Consider the following 20,361-nt stretch of genomic DNA (forward strand, 5'->3'; position numbering starts at 1 on the left):
TTTGCTCTTGTTTCCCAGGTTGGAGTGCAATGGCACAGTCTCAGCTCACCTCAACCTCCACCTGCCGGTTCAAGCAATTCTCCTGCCTCAGCCTCCTGAGTAGCTGGGATTACAGGCATGCGCCACCATGCCCAGCTAATTTTGTATTTTTAATAGAGACGGGGTTTCTCCATGTTGGTCAGTCTTGTCTTGAGCTCCCGACCTCAGGTGATCCGCATGCCTCAACCTCCCAAAGTGCTGGGATTATAGGCGTGAGCCACTGTGCCCAGCCCCGGTTGTTTATATTTTATGACAATAAAAAATACATATATAAATTACTGGCCAGGTGCCGTGGCTCATGCCTGTAATCCCAGCTCTTAGGGAGGCAGAGGCAGGGGGATAGCTTGAGCCCAGGAGTTCGAGACCTGCCTGGGCAATGTAGCATGACCCCATTCTCCACAAAAAGAAAAAAAAAATAAAAAAGTGTAAAACTAATATATAAATTACAAACAAGAGGCAAACTCAAAATTCAGTTTTTTCAGAGTCCTGGAGTATACTTGATACTATCCAGCCTGTCAGTGATTATGCAGCCACTGTCTTCAATTCCTTCTTTCTCTGGATTCTTCCCAGCTGCATATCCCTCCTTAAAATGTGATAGACTTTTCCTCTTCTGGCCTGTATAAAACAGAGACAAGTTCCATTGCTCGGCAAAACTAAAATGACAAGGGAGCTTGTGAGATCGTTTCATACATCCCACATCTTTATCTGTACCAAGAGACAAGCCTGGGCCAACTCATGTTCATTTTGTTCTGCTGAATCAGGGAAATTCCATCTCTCTTGTAGTATGTGGTCACACTAATGGGGCCTCAGGTAGGGGGACAATCTGCCAGACGTCTCTGTGTCTCTGGCCTTCTCCCTTGTATTTGGCATGAGACCAGGAACCCAGATATTTTTAAAGAGAAGGAAAGGGATGACCTGCAAATTAAGCCAGGCCAGAGGCCTGAGTTGGCCATTTTTAGTCATAAACCAGAGAGGGTGCTTGCTGTAGAGTAGGACTCCAGAAACCTGGTGCCTGCTGAGATGGCACCAGAATACGAAACACCTGAACAATGGGAGATGCCAGCAGAAACAAACATAATAAAGACAGGGAAGGGTAGCCCAAGTGGCCTGGGTGCAAATTCTGCTGCATGATTTTGGGAAACTCTCTTACCTCTCTGAGCCACAGGAAACTTAACTTATAAAATGAACACTTTATTCTATAGAGTTATAATGCATAAAGGGATGACAAAATATGGTGTATGATATGCTATAAGTACCCACAAATATTAGTTCCTCTCCTCCTGGCATCATATCAAGAGGCAGCCCAGTTCTAAATGGTATACTGGTCTCCCCTTAACAGACATCTATGCATCTCTGTTGCAAAAGATGGCACCACCCAGTTTCCCCCAAATATGTCATCATCCTATTAAATGCCTACTGTGTGCATTGTGATTGTTCATCTCAGCTCTCATTCTAGCCTTTACTTCTGATGCTTGAATTGCTTTTTCTACTTTCCTCTTACTTCTTTTAAGTCCATCGTGTCTTGCAGGTTTCAGACCACGTTTGGGGTAGGATTGTTGTTAGATGCCTGGCTAGGGCTACGTGACACAGAATGATTCTTCTGGGACTTTTGGAGCTCTTTCTTTCCTTGCCCCTACCTAAGTGGGTTTGTGCTTCAGTTTCCATGCTACCCACTACTCTCAACTATCTGCTGAGGGGTCATGTGAAATGGGAGAACAGTCAGGGCCTTAAGAGTCAAACCAAACAATAATTTAATTTCTCCACATGATTCCAACTCCACCTTGAGTACTGTCTCCAGAGAATCACTTTTTAAATGCACATTTGAAAAGTGTTTGCTCTACTGGGAAAAAAAAATCAGTAGATGATATTTGCTCTTCATTTTGTCGCATAACCAGGGGCTGGCCTCCAAGGATTTTAAATGTGGAGAGGACCTTTGAGATCATTTGATGCAGAGGTGGTAAACTTCAATGCCCACCAGGGCCAAGCAGGGAAGGTAAATGAGTGATGTCAGTCAGGAGAGTGAATTGGAAAGGCCCGGCTTTATCTAAAGGCGAAGCTGCTACAGAGGTCCCAAGATTGATGCCCTCTGTGATTGTAGGAGCTCTAATGCACCCAAATATTTATGTGTTGGCAATTAACATCCTTAAAAATATTAATGTTGGCACTAAATACAAGTGTTTTAAAGATAATATGTAAGCCAAATAAGCATATTGGCACAGCCCTGGACCACCAGTTGGCAATTTCTGACTTGTCCAAACCCTACATTTTGCAGAGATCCGGGACATAGACATATGCTGCCCAAAGTCGCATCAAACAATCCTGGGCGACTGGAATGAGAACTCAGATCCAAAGTTGATCCACAGTCTGTCCAGTATACCTCCAACTGCATGGCCTCAGTGATTCTTTTATCCCATTTGAGAAGAAGAGGAAAGAGAGGGGATGAAATGCACTTAGAATGAGGGAGTAAAAACAGGGGTAACCCTGAGGTGGAAAATATGGTACCTTTCTCAAAATTTCACTGACTCAACACATTTTTGTTGAATAAATGCAATCTGCTGACACTGTCCTAAGCACTGGGGACTATACAGGGAACAAAGCAGAAGTCCTTGCCCTTATTACTAAACTCACTTCCATTTCTTGAACCTCTCAATATTTCACCTCCAGATTTTCATAATACTCTCCCTTTGATGAGAACAGGCTTCTCCTGACAAAGCCTGGCTAAACTTATTCATTCTTCAAGATTCAGCTTAGATTCTACTTCTTCCAGGAAGCTTTCTGGCATGCACACACTCACAGATCTGTATCAGATAAACCTCCTCTGAGACCTCGCAGTGCCTTGCACTTCCCTACTGAAACATGTCTCACAGGCATTCTAATGTCCCTTGTCTCTACTAACTTCTGAGCTACACAGGAGAATATACCATGGCTATCTTGTGCACAACTTACTCTCAGCACATTGAGCAATCTGTAGCACAGAGTTGGTGTTCACTAAATGGTACAGTATCCCTCCTTCCAAGAATGGCAAACCAAGACCATGAGAGTTCCTCAATACTAACCTCTGATAGATCCCGTACTGTCCCCCACCCCGGTCTCCTAAGATCCTCTCAGTTACCCTCTACTAGGGACCTCTCCATGTGCCCAGATCTTCCTGTCATTTCTCCTTCCAGCTGCACATTTTAATTCTGGAATCATTCTTTGCTTTATTAGGCTTGCGTTCCCTTTGAGGCCATGGCTACACATGGCCACACAAACCCTGGCATCTCGGCCTCCAATCAACAAGATCCTTGGTGACCTGACAAAACATCTGGGCAACTGACTCATCTTGGTTTTCTCTTCATGCACATGGCTTGGCACTACTTAGGCACTGCCTGAAGGTCGGGTGCTGAATCCCTGGTGCCATGACAATTTTTCTTTGGTCTCTTGAAATCATCAAGAGCTTGTGTACATGGGTAAGGCTTTTTTAATCAGGGAACAGCTGGTTGTGGTAGGGGAATCTATTTGTTGTGCCCACTATTAATTAGTAACATTTTAGAAAGCAGAACAAGAAGAGCAAAGTTTATGACTAGAAGGGAAAATTGGAAGCCATATGTAAAAGCTGTGGGTGATGAATATTGGATTAACATGCCATGATTGAAGGATTTTTCAGGTGAAAGATGAAGATTTCTTTTCCATGACTTTAGAGGATGAAACTATGATTAGAAGTTTCAAGGAAGAAAACTTTATTCTTTCAACAAAAAGGAGCAAATTATAAGATACTCTTTTGTTGTTTTTCAATAAACATTTGTAAAAATCATGTATTTTGAGCCACTTCATGAACTAGGCACGAAATGAACAGTTATCAAACAGAGTTCTTGCTCTCAAGGAGACTGCAGTCAAATGAGGGAAACCAACACCGAAACAGGAAAATTTGATCATGCAATGTTGAAGTGCAGTAACACATAAACCTTGTGGGAGCAGAGGAGCAGAGCACCATGTAGGGTTTTCAAACCTGGTACTACCAGCTACTGGTGACATGATCTTGAGAAAATCTCTTAACTTACCTGGTAAGATGATACTGAAACTAAAAGGATTTCATACAAGCAACATTTTATAAACTAAAAATGGGCTTAACAATATTCGTGTCCACCATTAAACGTTCCCAAATTCACACAGGACTATCTTGAAAGGTATTGAGATTCTGGTCTTAGGAAGAATTTAAGGAAGCCAGTACCTTCCTAGATAAGGGATATTTAAAGAGAAATTCCTATACACTGGGGAGAGGCTTGTATATATTGAGAACATCTTCTTTACAATGCCTTGTTTTAAATAAGATTAGTGAATTTGTTCCAAGAAATAGAAAATGTGTTGAAGTTAAGCTAGCAGCCAAGTGGCACTAAAAAATAATTCACCCCTAACAACGGAATTGAGATGGCTACCTATCAACCCTGCCCTGATTAAGAATATTTCGACTTAGATCACTAGCAAGCATAAGTGTTGAGTCCCCTTCTCATTCTCCAGTGACACTCGATCTAGTTTCAGAATTTATTTTCCAAGATTTTGCCATCTCTCCTCCTTTCTTTCTTTTCTTTTCTTTTTTCTCTTTCTTTCTTTCTTTCTTTCTTTCTTTCTTTCTTTCTTCTCTTTCTTTCTTTCTTTTTTTCTTTTTCTTTCTGATGAAGTCTCACTCTATTGCCCAGGCTGGAGTGCAGTGACCTAATCTCTGCTCACTGCAACCTCCAACTCCTAGGTTCAAGTGATTCTCCTGCCTCAGTTCCCCCAGTGGCTAGGATTACAGGCATGCACCACCACGCCCAGCTAATTTTTGTATTTTTAGTAGAGATGGGGTTTCACCATGTTGCCCAGGCTGGTCTTGAACTCCTGACCTCAGGTGATCTGCAAGCCTCAGCCTCCCAAAGTGCTGGGATTATAGGTTTGCAACCTGTCCTTCTGTCTCATCCCTCCATCATCACCAAGTCCTGTTGATTTTACTTTCTAAACCAATTTTTATTCATCTTCAGGCATTTTCTTTGTGCGGCCTTCACCATCTGTCATCTAGCCTCTAGTCCTGTTTTGTCACTTCCAGCATCCAGTATAATCCCTTCTTTAAACAATAGCCAGAGTGATCCTTTATAGATGAAAATCTCATCATATTAGTTGCTTATAGAAAACCATTCATTGCCTATCACTGGCCTCAGGATCCAGTCCAAGTTTTTTGAACAATGTGCACATTATGCTCTGGCCAGCAAAAGCAACTGCACTTCTCAAATTATCTATCTGGACTGTTCCACAGGGCCTTTGCACATACTGTTCCCTGTGCTTGTAAACATCATCCTCCTCCTAGTCTGAGTGAATCTGTGCTTCTTCATTTTTGAAATCTTCCCAAACTTTTGCCCTCCTCAATTCTCATCTATGTTAGAATTAACCACTTATCCCTCGAGGCTCCAAATGGCTGCATGTGTACCTCTGTACAGTGTTTGTTAAATTAAGAAATTAAGCTGCCCACAGGACCACTTGGTGGAAAAAAAAATCAGCAAATTCATATATTCATTCTTAGCCTTTTTCTTATTATAAGAGTCCCAAGCACTTAGCATTGAGCAAAAGAAGAAATTCAGAAAATTTCAAGATTTACTCCCTTTCTTCAACTAGCTCATGATCTCCATACAGGAGCCTGCTAATTAGACCATATAATTAGTGTCATCATGTAGATCTGAAGAATAATCAAGTGAGGTGAGATTTTTCATTTTCCTGTGCCATCTGGGGACATCGAAAGCATAACTTTCCGATGTCATATCATGAACAAAACATTTATTCAAGCAAGAGATAGTCCCATTTATGTTTCTGTGGGACAAAGGCACAGAGTAAGGATGAGCTGTTCATCCTTAAAACCTTGACTGTCCCCATAGAGTCTCAGTTGATGGGCAGGGAGCAGTAGCCAGCCCTTGCATTCTCCTCTGTGGAAGCTGCTGGCCAGTGGCAGTCCTTTCCACCAGGGACCCTATTGCCATGAAGGAGGAGGATTCAGGAGGATATTCAGCCTTTGATGGGCCACCATCTGGAGCTGTCACATTTCTTTCCCCCAGGCAATAAAGGTGTTGTTTGGAGCTTATTAATCCAGAATAACAACAACAAAAAGTATATAACTACATGGATAATTTACCTGGCTGGGATGGGAGTTGGCATATGAGTGCTTAACTTTTGAGGTAATGTGACAATTTTTTTTAGGAAATGTGAACGGTAGAATAGTTACTCCTCAAGGACATTGAAAACCAATAATAACGAGCACCTTAAAATGGCATATTAATCTTTGTAGCAACCTTTCTTGTGCATTGTAAAGATGTACAGTTCCTTGGATTGAAGTCACCCAGAATAGGAGAACATGACTGGTGGGAGTCATGGCATTCCCTGATTATGTCATTATTATTATTATTATTATCATTATCATTATTGGGCTTATTCAATTCCTAATGAAATTTCTAGGTCTAAAATATGTTTCATTAGCATACTTCATCAAAAAGATTTAGCTGAACTCGTGCTCTCCACAGGAATTGTGAAAGGGTAGATTGGGCACTTATATAATAGGACTCAAGAGACCTGGATTTTGTCCCAGCAAAGCCCAGGGTGAATTGACATCCCACTCTGTCCCTGCATTTTCCCATCTCTAAGACTGGGATGGGATATATTGGACAAGACAAATTTCTTTCTAGTTCTGCCTTTCTTGGCATCTATATTTCCATGAGTTTTATTATCTCAGCTATATCTCTCTTAACAATGATACTATAATAGAATATTATAAGGAAATCATCAGAGAAAGTTCACTAGAACATCAAAATTTCCATTGTGTTGATCAGGAACACACAGCTCTGAGTTCTGTGACACTTATAAAGAAGGCCTTATAATCAGCATTAGTGAAATCGGATGTTCATTAAAATATTGGTAACATTTCTAAAAATAATGATAGCCACGTCAAGCAGGCCACAGAATATATCCATTACACCACTATAGTGACCGTAAGGTATCAAATCAAGTGCATTAATTGTACTTGAGTGGACCAGTTGTCATTATGACCTTGAGATCAGTATTGAGATTGTTAGTAATGATAATTAATAATAATAATTTCTATATAGCTTTATAGTACATTTAGAACACTTTTAAATCCAAACATGGTATTTCTCAGTGAGTAAGAAGGGCAAGCTACTCAGAGGTGAGTTATCACCTGACAGATATTAGTTGTGTGATGTCAAGGTACAATGGTTATAAAGTTTACAGCATGGTATCTAGCATAAAGTGAGTGCTTGGTAAAAGTTGGATCAATTGTCATTTTCATGAGACAGTTAAGCAGGAGGAGAAATAGTTAGATCAATTATCCAAGTGCCCCATTTACCAGATCTCCTTTAGAACCCAATTGTCCTTATTTCTGAGCCTATGTACTGTTTCTATAACAGTATGTTGGAAGGAAGGAAGGAAGGAAGGAAGGAAGGAAGGAAGGAAGGAAGGAAGGAAGGAAGGAAGGAGAGGGGAAGGGAGGGGAGGGGAGGAAAGGAGGGAGGGAGAGAGGGTAAGAGATGGGGAGGGGGAAGGAAGGAAGAAGGAGCAGGGGAAGGGAAGGGAAGGGAAGAGAAGGGAAAGGAACGGAAGAGAAGGGAAGGGGAAGGAAAGAGGAAGGGAAAGGGGAAGGAAAGAAAAAAATTGTACAATAAAAAAGGGTCTAATGAAAATATAGAATATCATCTCTCTTTTTCCCTCATGAAATATAGACTGAGAATGAATGAATCCATTTGGATAGAGTGGAATTTCTTGGAACAAGTATTTGTGGTTGGAATGGCTCCTGTAAAAGTTGTGTAACTCTCTGTTCATCATTCAGTGGGTTTTGAGCATTTGAAATGGGCTGGGTGTGGTGTGAGATAGACACCTATCGCAGACAGCTTCATCTTTAAGCACGTACTCTGTGCCAGGCACCATGCCAAGGGCTTTAGTGCACTATCCCATTTGTGTCTCACAATGGTGTTGAAAAGTGGATAATTTTAAGCCTATTTACAGATGAGGAAACAGAGACCAAGTAAGCGCTTAAGTAATTTGCCCCGGGACATGTATCTTTTAAGTGACCCAGCCAGAATTTAAATCCACACTTTTTGTACTCCCAAGTCTGTTTCTAAGTCACAGAGCTTCTTCTCTAGTCTTCACATCCTGCCTGGCCAGAGAGGACATTTACATAAGAGGCAAAACGAAGGTGCTGCCTCTGTGGAGAGACTCCTTTGTATATTGGATCATATCATTTTTATAATTGAGTTCTGTGAAGTGAAGGAGGCATTGTCATTTCCATTTCTCAGATAGTGAAACTGAGGTGCAGCTGGGTAGACTGGCTGGCAGGAAGATGAGGGCAGGACAACTGCTCAGGTGCTCTGGGAATGTTTTCTCAGGAGTTAGCCTTGAGGTTGAGGTAGTGTGGGTTTATTTTCTCCTTTCTGATGACTGGCAAGAAAGGTATTAGTGCAAAGTAGTAAAAGCAAAGTCTCGGTAGTCAAATGACTTTGGCTGAAACCCTACCATAACCTCCAGGGAGTCAGTCAGCTTCTGCTGGTAAGCCCCAGGCTCTCCATTAGGAAAGCATGGCTAAGAATTGTGCTTATTTCAAATGGGTGATGAGAAGATTTGATGCTTTAAAGTTTAGCAGTGTGCATTGTCTTAGCAAGCACCATAGAAATTTTAATTAGCTCATCATCATCGCCATCATCATCATCATCAATTTTACTGTCTAGCAGCAATGGGAACTTGAATTAGCCAGCCAAGATGGAGTCAATTCATGAATTAATGTGCACATGAAAAATCCTAGGCTCGCCACCTCTTTTCTGTTTCACCCTAGGTCAGTCACGTGACACTCCTTCCCCTCTTTGGGCTTCAAAATTCTCATCTCTAAAGTGAGGTTAATAAAGATTCCTGCTGTTTCACCCCTTTGCAGGGAGGTCCCAATTTTTCAGTGAGGTAATGAAAGAGAAAGGCTTTTTGCAAACTCTAAAGCGGACTGGGTATATAAAGAGCCTGTGTTGCTAATTCATCTGTAAGTATTTTTCTATTTTTTAAATAACTAACATTCATGCATAAATATACTTTCATTGTGGATATAAAAGACAAAAATATAGACAAAACGAAAGTCCTCTGGATTCATTTTTATATGCTTACCCTGGGCTCTCCCAATCTCTTCTTCAGAGGTCCCCCAGTATGTACCATCCCAATCCCTGTTTCTGTCATACTCAGTTTGTTGTTGTTGTTATTTAATATTTTGCTTTTCTAATGAAATATGTGGCAAAGTGGTTAAGTGGTGGGTTCAGGACTCAAACTGCCTGAGTTTGAATTGTAGCTCTATCATATTTTAACAACGTGGATAAGTTGTTTTTCCTCTCCGGTCAATTTTCTTCTCTGTAAAGTGAGTGCACAAACTCAGGACTTTGTTGTGAGGATTGACTACATTAATGCAGCACCCAACATTTAGTGATTCTTAGTATATGTTAATAGTGTTATTATTGGACAGGTAAGTTAATGAAGACATGGGTCATACTTGAATCCTTGACACTTAGCCTGTTGCCAGGTGCCCAGTGGGTGATTGATAAACATTTATTCGGTTGGTAGAAGAATGCTACATTCATTTTTATCTGAAGATGCCACTAAGGAGTGGGGAAAGCTCAGTAGAAAGACTATTAAAATGAAAATAGCCTACATTACTCGAGTGAAAACTCTGTACCAGACAAGCCCCGAATACTCAGTAAATACTGACTCATTCAACACTCACAGAAACCCTAAACAGTAGATCTTATTATTACTGCTCTCATTTTATCAGTGAGTGAACTGACTCACAGGTTAAATCTCTTGCATATGGTCATATAGTCAGAATTCAAACCTGGCCAGTGTGTGGCAGGGAGGAACTTTTGTTCCTGGCATAGGAACTTTTCATTTCTCTCCAATCCTGCTTTTCTACCCATAAAAGTATGTTAACCGACTTCTCATGAAGATGCTGAGTAACCTGGCTGGTAATAACCACGCAATGGTTTCTCCACTTGTCTATCTGGGTTGCTAGTATTCACTCTCTCCCCTCTAAATGGTGAACATCATGATGCAAGACATAAAAATCAGTTAATATTGCCTTTGAGAACTTATGCATGACAGTGACCAGACAGTCTGAGAAAGGTGTTGAGATAATTTGGTAGGTTGAAGCCTGATGGGTTGGGTAAGGCTGCTATCCGGAGAACCACTTCTATACTTAGAGCCCATTGAACTTCAAGTCCTAGCTTACCATCCTGAACTGTGTTCAGAAGTGATACAGAATGACTCGAGTGCTGATGAGAATCAGGGAAGAACTGAATGGGAAGGATTCTTAGTGGGCACATAATCCAGGAGTCTTAACAGGATTATCAATGGAATCAGGAAGGAAATTACCAAGTCTGTAAAATAAGATGTGAAATTGTGTATAAACATGGGGTAATATTCAGAGTCATTTAATAATGTATAGGAAATTGGGTAATGTTTAGAGTCATTTAATACTGTGTAGTTCATAGAAAAACAACCAATCAGAAAGGACTTTGATTCTATAGAACAGAAAGGACAGTGGTCCCAGAGAACAGCTATACTAGGGCTTATCTGTTGCCCATAAGACCAGGAACCAGGTCAGTTTCCATTTCCAATGTTCTAACAGGTTCTCAAAGAGAAAAATAAAAGATCTGTCTAAAGCAACACAGGAATTTAGTGGCAGAAGTGAGACCAGAGCCTGGACTCTTGAGTCCCACTAGAGCTCTTCAATCAGTGTAGTCTGTCCCATGCCCCTTACTGAACACTGCAAGAGCAGATCCAAGTGTGAGCTCATCATTTCTCAACATGACAGTGTAAAATAAGTTTAAGTTTCCCTTTCTTCTGAGGAGCACAGTGTACTCTCCATAAACTAGGACCACTGTCTAAAGTTATTATTATTTATTAACTGTTTGAAATTGGTGGTTTCACTATTCACAATAGCAACAATATGGAATCAATGTAAATGCCCATCAATGGTAGACTGAATTTTAAAAATGTGGTTCATATACACCATAGAGTACTATGCTACCATAAAAAAAAATGAGGTCATGTCTTTTGTAGCAGCACAGATGGGGCTGGAGGCCATTATTCTAAGCAAACTAATACAGGAACAGAAAACCAGATACTGCAAGTTCTCACTTATAAGTGGGAGCTAAAAACATTGAGTACATGTGAACACAAAGAAAGGAACCACAGACAATAGGGCCTACTTGAGGGTGTATGGTGGGAGGAGGGTGAGGATAAAAAATATTGGGTACTATGGTTTATTACCTGGGTGACAAAATAATGTATAAATCGAACCCTGCAACACACAATTTACTTATATAACAAAACTGCACATGTACCTTTGAACATAAAAGTTATAAAAACACAAAAATAAAAAAGGAAAAAATAATAAAATAAGATTAGTGTTTTTATGCATGGTCCAAGTCAGTCCAGGGTCCGTATGCTCCCAGGATTATGTGATGCTTTCTCTCAATGTTCATTGTAATAGTGTTGCCTATGGACCTAAGTTTGGAGGGCTGGCCACTGTTGGTTCCCTTTATCAATGAAGTTAAGGACTGACTTGAGGCACTGCACAGTAAATCTCCAGTTATCATGAAGGAACTTTCAAATTTCTCATTGCTGTAGTTTATCTTAAAGGTTCAGAATATGGACTTTGGAGCCAATTGTACTTGGTTTTTGATTGTTGCAAATTTATGCAGTAGTCTAAAGATGTTTTTCTTGTCTATAAAATGAAGATAATCATATTACCTGCCTCCTAGTGTTCTTATAAAGACTAAAAAATGTAATGTATAAACACTCACCCCATAAAACACCAGTAAATGTCCACTATTAATAACAATACTAATAATAATTTTAAGAATGAAAAATCATGCTAGTCAGCTAGCCAGGCATTAACATATTGTTGGGCACATAATTGACAATAGATAAATAAATAATTATTGATGAATAAATGAATTATCATCATCTGCAATAATAGAAGCAGCATTTTAGTAGAAAGCGTATTGGTTAGGAAATTCTCACTTTGGTATGATTTGGATGTGTAACTTTGGGAGAGTCCTTTCCCCTCTGTGGATCTTTATTTGTAAATTGGGAGTGTTAGATTTAACAAATTGTAAAGCACTTTCTGTTAAAACACACACACACAAAACTACAATGAGCTGGTGTGTCAGATACTAATGGCTAACTAACATCATCCTTATATACCATCTAGCCAAGTTTATGTCTATGTGACAAGCGAAGTAGCAACATAAGGCTGTGCATGACAGTGCTGGCTCAATGGCTTGGGGATTAGGTATGAGAGTTTCAGAATAGGGAGAGATTAATTCCAATTGGTGGAAGGTATAAGGAAACTTTCCTGTTAAGAGTCAGGACTTTCTTCAAATGAATTTTAAGAATTTGTAGGACTCAAACTAAGGTGTGGGAGAAGCATGGCAAAATTCTGGAAGTCAGACATACCTAAGGGTTATGGAAGTTTCACAGAGTTCACCAAATGTTCACTCAACTCCTAATCAGTATAAAACACAGAGGGTAGGCCGGGCGCGGTGGCTCACGCCTGTAATCACAGCACTTGGGAGGCCAAGGCGGGTGGATCATCTAAGGTCAGGAATTCAAGACCAGCCTGGCCAGCATGGTGAAACCCCGTCTCTACTAAAAATACAAAAAATTAGCCAGGCGTGGTAGCGGTCACCTGTAATCCCAGCAACTCAGGAGGCTGAGGCAGAAGAATCGCTTGAACCCGGGAGGCAGAGGTTGCAGTGAGCTGAGATTGCGCCACTGTACTCCAGCCTGGGTGACAAGAGCGAGACTCCATCTTGAAAAACAAACAAAACAAAACAAAACCAAACAAAAAAACACAGAGGGTAAACCCCATGAGGGGTTGCAAAAGGCAAAAGTCTCAGGTCTCATCTTTCAGAAGCTTGAAGTGTGGCATAGAAAGGAATACAGCAGCATAAATCTAAAATACAGGAGAGAGGGATAAAAACTAATCCTCTAGGAATGATTTCTTTTAATGTTTCATCAAGAACAATGTTATGAAGATATTTGCACTCCATTGAAGTCAAAGCACATAGGTTAGAGTTCTGCTTTGAACATATATCTTCTAGTTAGGTGATTGTGGGTAAATTGCTGCCTCTTTCTGAACCTGAGTTTCCTATCTTTTCAAACAGACAGCAAAACCTACCTATTTGAGTTGCTGTGAGGATGCAGGTTAGGTCCACGCATGGCACAGAGAAGGCGCTCAGCAAGTCATGCTATTCCCAATTGCTATAGATTGAGCTCATCACAAAGCATTGCTGAATTAGTTTCCCATGAGAAAGTCTTCACTGAAGAAAAATTAATTGCACGCCTTCAATCTCAGTTGATATAAAAGTGGCCAATCAGACAGAGATTCTGCAATTTCTGGAAAAAATTAAAAAAAAACAGATCTGAAAGCATTGTCCATTATATGACTCAAGGCCTCCTCTCAAATAAGCCACAAGATACATTTGTCCTGGAATTAAGCAGAAGGGGTTATCAAACGTTTCATTTTCCACTCAACAAAACACTGCAACATGTACTGAATGAAGAGAACGCCCACCATGGCCCATTTCTGATTTCTCTCAAAGCTTCCTCTTCCAGGGGATTATCGAGATACTTTCCTGATTAAAATTTAAAACAATAGCAAGATTAAAGGTGGATTAGAGGCAGGCCAGCCAAACAGCTAAGAATGTGAACTTTGGAGAGAGATAGCCTTGGTTCAAATGTGTCATGGAATCTCACCAACTTTTTAAAAATCTCATTATTTTCAGCTTCATTTTTTTAATCTGAAAAATTGAAGAAAATAAGAAACATTACAGATTATAATTTGAGGATTAAATGAATGTAAAATAAAATATATGTAACGAATCAGAATAGTGTCTGTCACACTAAATCATAGCTAATTATTATTACTAAAGGAATAATAAATGAAATTTATAAAATAATATGCCTTTTTACAATTTTTTTAAAGCATGCAATGTAAATTAGTGGTCTTCATCTTTAACAAAAATTCTATGCATAAGAAATGCCTTGGGCACCTGAGACTAACAAAATAGGGCACCTTGGCATGAGTCAAAGGACCAGGGTTGCGATACAGGCGTTTCTATGTTAGTTTCCTAGTCTTAAACCTGCAGGAAGGTTAAGAGAGAACCCTAGTTGATTCTAAGCCAACCACTATTGGACACAAAAATTTCAAAAACATACAGAGGAAAACATCCTGAGGTCACCGTCTTCACTTCTAGCCTCAGAGGTCCCTGACTCCCAACCCCCTACCTCCTGCTCAGGCAAACAATCTGATCACCAGCTTTCTTTCTGTGCAGCTCTAAACTCAGAACAGCAATAAGTAAATCACCATATTAATTTTTGTTTCCGAAGGATCTTGGAGATTCTCAAAACTACTCTGGGCTGTGGGTAAATTTATTTTTCATATGATTTAAGAAGGCAGAAGGACAGATAGAAACTGCTGGGCAATTCAGATAAACTGGGTTCAGACTTACCTCCTAGTCTTGTGAAGTTAAAAACTTAGTACAGGGTCCAACACATAGTGGGTGCTTAATATGAGGGAGTTATTATGACTGCTGGTGTAATTATTACAATTGTCAACTCTAGTATATATGTTAAATTAATACAACTAAACTACTGTTGGGGGGAAGTAAAGAAGTTAATGTTTATCCAACACCCACTGACATATGTACTCATCACTGTGCAACATGATATCCACGTCTTATTTAATCTTCCAGATAACTCCATGAAATCCATAAAAATGAAAAATGAGATTCAAAAGGTTAAGTGATTTTTCCTATCCCCTTGAGCTAGTACACAGAGTGCTAGATTTGGATTGGCTGAGCTCTCCATTATTTATTTAGTCTCTCCAGTTCAGTGTTGTTTTTTTTCTACTGTAAAATGGGATGATTATTAGATCTCTTCTGTAAGTTTGTTATAAGGATTAGATGGGATCGTTCCAATGAAAAGCACTTACATATTGCTTGGAACACCGTGCATACTCAATCAACGTAAGCTGTTATTATAATTGTTATTTAGCAAAGATAGGATTTGAACCCAATTTATTCTACTCCAAAGCCTACATTCTTTTTAGTGACCTTCACTTGAGCAACTGATGAACTATATCTGTCAGGGTGTTCACAGATGCATCATCTGGGAAAACTGAGGCAGAGAAAACAAAGAAATTAAATTAATTGTTTATTAAGAAACTAATAGACTCATAGCACCATGATTGGTACCACAGGAGAAAATAAAGAAGATATACAACATATATAAATATATACACTTAAATTCAACAGGGGTTGTGGACAAACATCTTTATGCACAGCGCTGAGCTAGGCAGTTGGGAAAGAACAAATATGAATGCAACAGTCTCTGACCCAAATGGGAAAAAGAAGCATGCCAATATATAATTTGCCTGAGAGTTTGCTTTGAGGGTGTGCCTATAGAAATTCAGAAGCAGTTCTACAAGGGCCCAGAGGAGGGAGCCCTTCAGGCTGCTCGGGGAGGGGTGCAGTCAGTTGAAGATTCTCTGAGCAGGTGACAGAACTGGCCCTTGAAGATTCTTGCCTTTAAAGGTCTTCACCCTTCAAGGATTCTAATCTTGGAGGAAAGATATAAGCAGGACACTACACTAAGAACAATGGGAGATCCTATCTCAGTGAGTTCCAGATTCTGTGAGACAGACGATGCTTGCTTTAGGAATTCTAAGACGAGAATTATCCATCTGGCTTGACATAAGAAGTACATAGGGCTCTGGCTCCAGAGAAAAGCTGAGAAAAAAAGCTCAAAGGGCCATTAAAAATTAGATCTGTGGAAATGAAAAGAGGGTACTTATTTATTGAGCACCTACTATGTCATGCAACACACTAATCTAATCCTCATGACAACTCCATGGTAAGGTCAGAGAGACTCAGAGAAATTAAGCAACTTGCTGAGAGTCATAGGAACCCAGGTCAGGGTGACTCTGAAATGTACTTTTAACCACCCTCACCCACATTCAAATCAGTCTCAATCTCTAGGGCTCTACTTTGATGTTACTTTTGTAACTTCCAGTAGAATCTTATGTCCTTTCTGGAAAAACGCTTTTAGTAATTACCAAACAAAATGAACACTGAAGGAGTATATCATAAGAGCGAAGAAACAGAGTCAAAGTACCTTTTAGGAAAAAATCCTCAGGAACTTAAGGGAGTCCCTGGGGAGGAGGGCTGGAAGGAAGGAAACTAACTGAATATTGGATGACTAGATGGGAATTGTTGCCTTACTCCGATAATTAGAGGCTACATTATATTTCAAATCTGGAAGTGATCTTAAGAATATTTGATTCCAGTTTTTTCATTTTACATTAGAACAGAATGAGATCTAAAGATCCTACACAAAGCAGAATAAGATCCTGAGTCACCTGACATTCAAACGATTGCTCTTCTACTAAAAATGATTAAAAGAGAGGGAACACATCCATAAAAGATCAAGTGTTGTAGTAAAAAAGGGATAGCAGTACATGATACATTATATATATATACACATATGTGTGTATATATATATATGAAGGTCTTTTATATATACATATATATATGAATGTCAGTCATAGATCAAGGGTTAGGGTGGGTCATGAACCAAGAATTAAATTTCATCTAATTTTATGCACTCAATTAAAAACAAGCAAATACATACATACATATATGCATAAAGAGTTAGAATGGCTTCCAAGACAGATGGAAACAAATAGTAAATGTATGTTCAATGAATGGATGAGTGAAATGTCTTGCCAAATGATCCCAATGCATTTGAGGACGTAGATCAAGGAGTTCAAGGACCCATAAGACATGAACTTCGTTGTCCCTTTGTTTTCCTGCCTCCTACAGGAGAGAAATAACTTGGCCTCCTCAATTCTTGTTTGTCTTTAAGAACCTGATGAGCACTTTGTCTTTGACAACAACAATAGAACAAATGGTATTCATATATCATTTTTATTGTTTACAAAAGATTATACCCCAGAGCATATCTTGTCCTCAAAATAAATTTGCCAAGTAGATATTCCCATTCTAAAGGTAAGGAAGTGGAAGGGAAGAGAAATGAAGTGACTTACTCAAGGCCAGAGAACTGATATGTGTTGGAGGGAGTAGGAAATGAGAAGTAAAAATCTTGTGCTCCCACTGCTGGTCTGAGAATTGAATAATTCCCAGTTGTCTAGGAATATTCAAAATTATTGTCTACAATGACTTAAAATCCCCCTGGAAGACATGCAGTTTCTAAATGCCTAATCGCCACAACTGAAGTAAATCAGTAGTCATGGTCCAACCTCTATTGGAGAGGAAGGGGGATTTTGAATGATACAATTTATGTTGTTTAACATAGCTCTCTTTTTATCCAATGGCAACCTTGTACAGATGACTTGGAGTTGCAAAAAGTCAAAGATTTCTTAGGCAAATTCTTTATTCATGACATTGTGCACCCAAGAGTTTCTTTCCTCCAGCCAGTCTCTGGAAACACATTTAGGTTATTGTGCTATTTTCATTTTATGACTACAGAAACAGAGTTCAAACGTTCTTAGTCTAAGACTATACAGCAACTTCTTTCTAAACTAGGAAGGTATGAATCTGAGATCTCCCATTTTCAGAAAGCTTCCATAATCTTTGCATATATCGCATTCCAGCTTTCATAGAGGGGATGTCTGAGTCATTTGCTCATCCGACAAATCGTCATACTTTCGCCAACAAACATTCTTCCCTGGTTTTCTCTCTTCCTGAAGCGTGTAGCAATGTTCCCAGCTCTCAAGAAAGATCTGGAGCAGCTCGGAAGATAAGAGCAATTGAAGAAGAAAGTTACAATTTAGTGGAGTTAATTTCATTGCAGGCTTTCAGCACGCTATTCACATGCAAACTTCACACAGAATATTTTTATCACTACCTTATTGGAATAGATTGGTAATTAATAGCTTGTAATCCACCATTGCTAACACGTTTTGACTTATTAAACACTTGGACAAAATAAAAGAAGATCTGTTTTGCCATAAGGGGGAGCTTTTGAGTTCTATAAAGAGGGGGAAAAAAGAAGAAAAAAAAATATATTACATGTATGTCCCAGTTCAAAAACAGACCTACAAAGCAGCAAATGGTCAGATCCTTACCTGTGACTTTAACAATTTCAGAGGACCTGAATTGCTTAAGTTGAAAAAATTAGGCAAATTAATATTTTTATCTCATTTTCTTCTTATAAAATTAAAATAATTTCTAATGACCAACAGAGTATTTTAAAGAGTATTCGGGGAAATTCAGAGACCCAGTTGTACTAGGACTACAGCTTCTGAAAGGCAGATGTCCTGGACAGTGCCTTTCTTCTATTTTCTTCTGATGATTCCATAAGAACTTTGGAAACATTTGGGTTAGCTGAAGCCAGCCTTATCTGGGGGCTCAGAAAAGAGGGGAATGGTTCATCATCATACAACTTTAAGGAAATTCTGAGAGGGAAAAGGACAGGGGAAGCAAAAAAAAAAAAAAAAGAGGGAAAAGAAGAGGGAAAGAGGTAAAGGGAGAGGAAGCGGGAAGAAGAGTAAGGGAGAGAGTGAGAAAAAGAGAAAGACAGGGAGAGTGAGGGAGGGAGAGACAGAGAAAGAGAGAGAATTAAAAAAAAAATCTAAGAATCAAGTTTCAAGACTCTTTATGTGCTACAGAAAAGGATGAGGTTTACCAGCAAAGTGCAAAGGGGATCCTAAGAGAAGAGACAGATTTTTCTCCTGCCATCAGAAATAATAATAATAAGTGGGGGGAGTGAGGGAGGGAAAAAAAGCAAGCAAAACAAAACAAAAACAGGAATGTGTGTTTTGAGCAGGAATGAGAGCTGGGAGGACCGTAAGGGGGTGTGTACAGAATTTCATTAAATTGTTACTTTAAGATTGTCTTCTTAAAAAAAAAAAAGAGAGAGAGAGAGAGAGAAAAGGAGGGGGTGGAGAAGCGGGAGCGAAGGAAAGGAGGCAAACGGCAAAGTGAAGGAAAGCTGGATGGCTCGGCCTCTCCAAACTGATTGATTAGTCATGATCCCCGCAGTTTTAACAGGGACTCATTCAATTGGGAAGGTGGAGCGCTGGGGAGCAGATTAGCATACGCTTGTTTACTCATCTTCTGAGGGATTTTTTCCCCCTCTTTCCTTTCATTTTGAGAAGAAGGAGGGAGGGGAGGGGGGACTGGGGGGGGGAGAAGGGGGCTGTGGCTTGTGTTATAAAGGACGCAAAAAATAAATAAATTAGAGCATCTTTTGGGGGGAGGGAATTCAGCGGATCAGTCTTAAGAGGAGCTTTTTTTTTGGAGCGAGAAATCATATAAAATAAAATGAAATAAAACAAGGAGGAAGGCAACCAGCTGTTAGGGGGGGAAATAAGGCAGATAAAGGAGCGGGGAGAGAAATTAATTGCCAACCAGGAGGAGTTGGGCTGTATTTTTCAAAGGTGGGGAGAGTGGAGCACACACCTTGAGGAGGAAAGCGAGAAAGAAAAGAAAAAAGCAAGTGGAAGGGGGGGCTCGCCCAAGAAGGGTGAAGAAGCGAAGAAAGTCGAGGCGCCGAGGCTCCCAAAGCTGGCAGCTCCGGGTGGCGGTGCAGGGGCGAAGGGGGGGCGGGGGGAACCGTCGGACATGCGGCTCTGGAGTTGGGTGCTGCACCTGGGGCTGCTGAGCGCCGCGCTGGGCTGCGGGCTGGCCGAGCGTCCCCGCCGGGCCCGGAGAGACCCGCGGGCCGGCCGACCCCCGCGCCCCGCCGCCGGCCCGGCCACCTGCGCCACCCGGGCGGCCCGCGGCCGCCGCGCCTCGCCGCCGCCGCCGCCGCCGCCGGGCGGTGCCTGGGAAGCCGTGCGCGTCCCCCGGCGGCGGCAGCAGCGGGAGGCGAGGGGCGCCACCGAGGAGCCGAGCCCGCCGAGCCGGGCGCTCTATTTCAGCGGGCGAGGCGAGCAGCTGCGCCTCCGGGCCGACCTCGAGCTGCCCCGGGACGCGTTCACGCTGCAAGTGTGGCTGCGAGCGGAGGGGGGCCAGAGGTCTCCGGCAGTGATCACAGGTAGGTGAGGGCGCCTCGGCGGGCGCTGCACCGTCCCTGCGGCCCCAGAGGCTCGCGGGTGTCTGGGCGCGGGTGGCGGGCGGGTCGGGGGCTTGCGGGCGTGTCTGTGCGGGAGCTGCCCCGCGAGCGGCGCAGAGACATCCGGGCGAGCTGAGAGCCTCACTTTGCCCCATCGGTGGAATGGGCACACTCGGAAGGCGTAGCTGCTCCATCCCTGGG

General features: G+C 41.1%; 1 protein-coding gene across 1 annotated transcript in view; it reads left to right on the forward strand.

Moving 5' to 3' along the window:
• Positions 1-19,067: 19,067 nt before the first annotated feature.
• Positions 19,068-20,361, forward strand: part of PAPPA (pappalysin 1) — a 243,348-nt gene continuing 242,054 nt past the window's right edge. The window contains exon 1 of the mRNA XM_031014724.3: positions 19,068-20,142. Coding sequence (XP_030870584.1) covers positions 19,728-20,142 — 415 coding nt within the window. The 5' untranslated portion in view covers positions 19,068-19,727. The remainder of the gene's footprint in view (positions 20,143-20,361) is intronic.

Source organism: Gorilla gorilla, chromosome 13 (genome assembly GCF_029281585.2).
Source record: "Gorilla gorilla gorilla isolate KB3781 chromosome 13, NHGRI_mGorGor1-v2.1_pri, whole genome shotgun sequence".
Taxonomy (NCBI): Eukaryota; Metazoa; Chordata; class Mammalia; order Primates; family Hominidae; genus Gorilla; species Gorilla gorilla.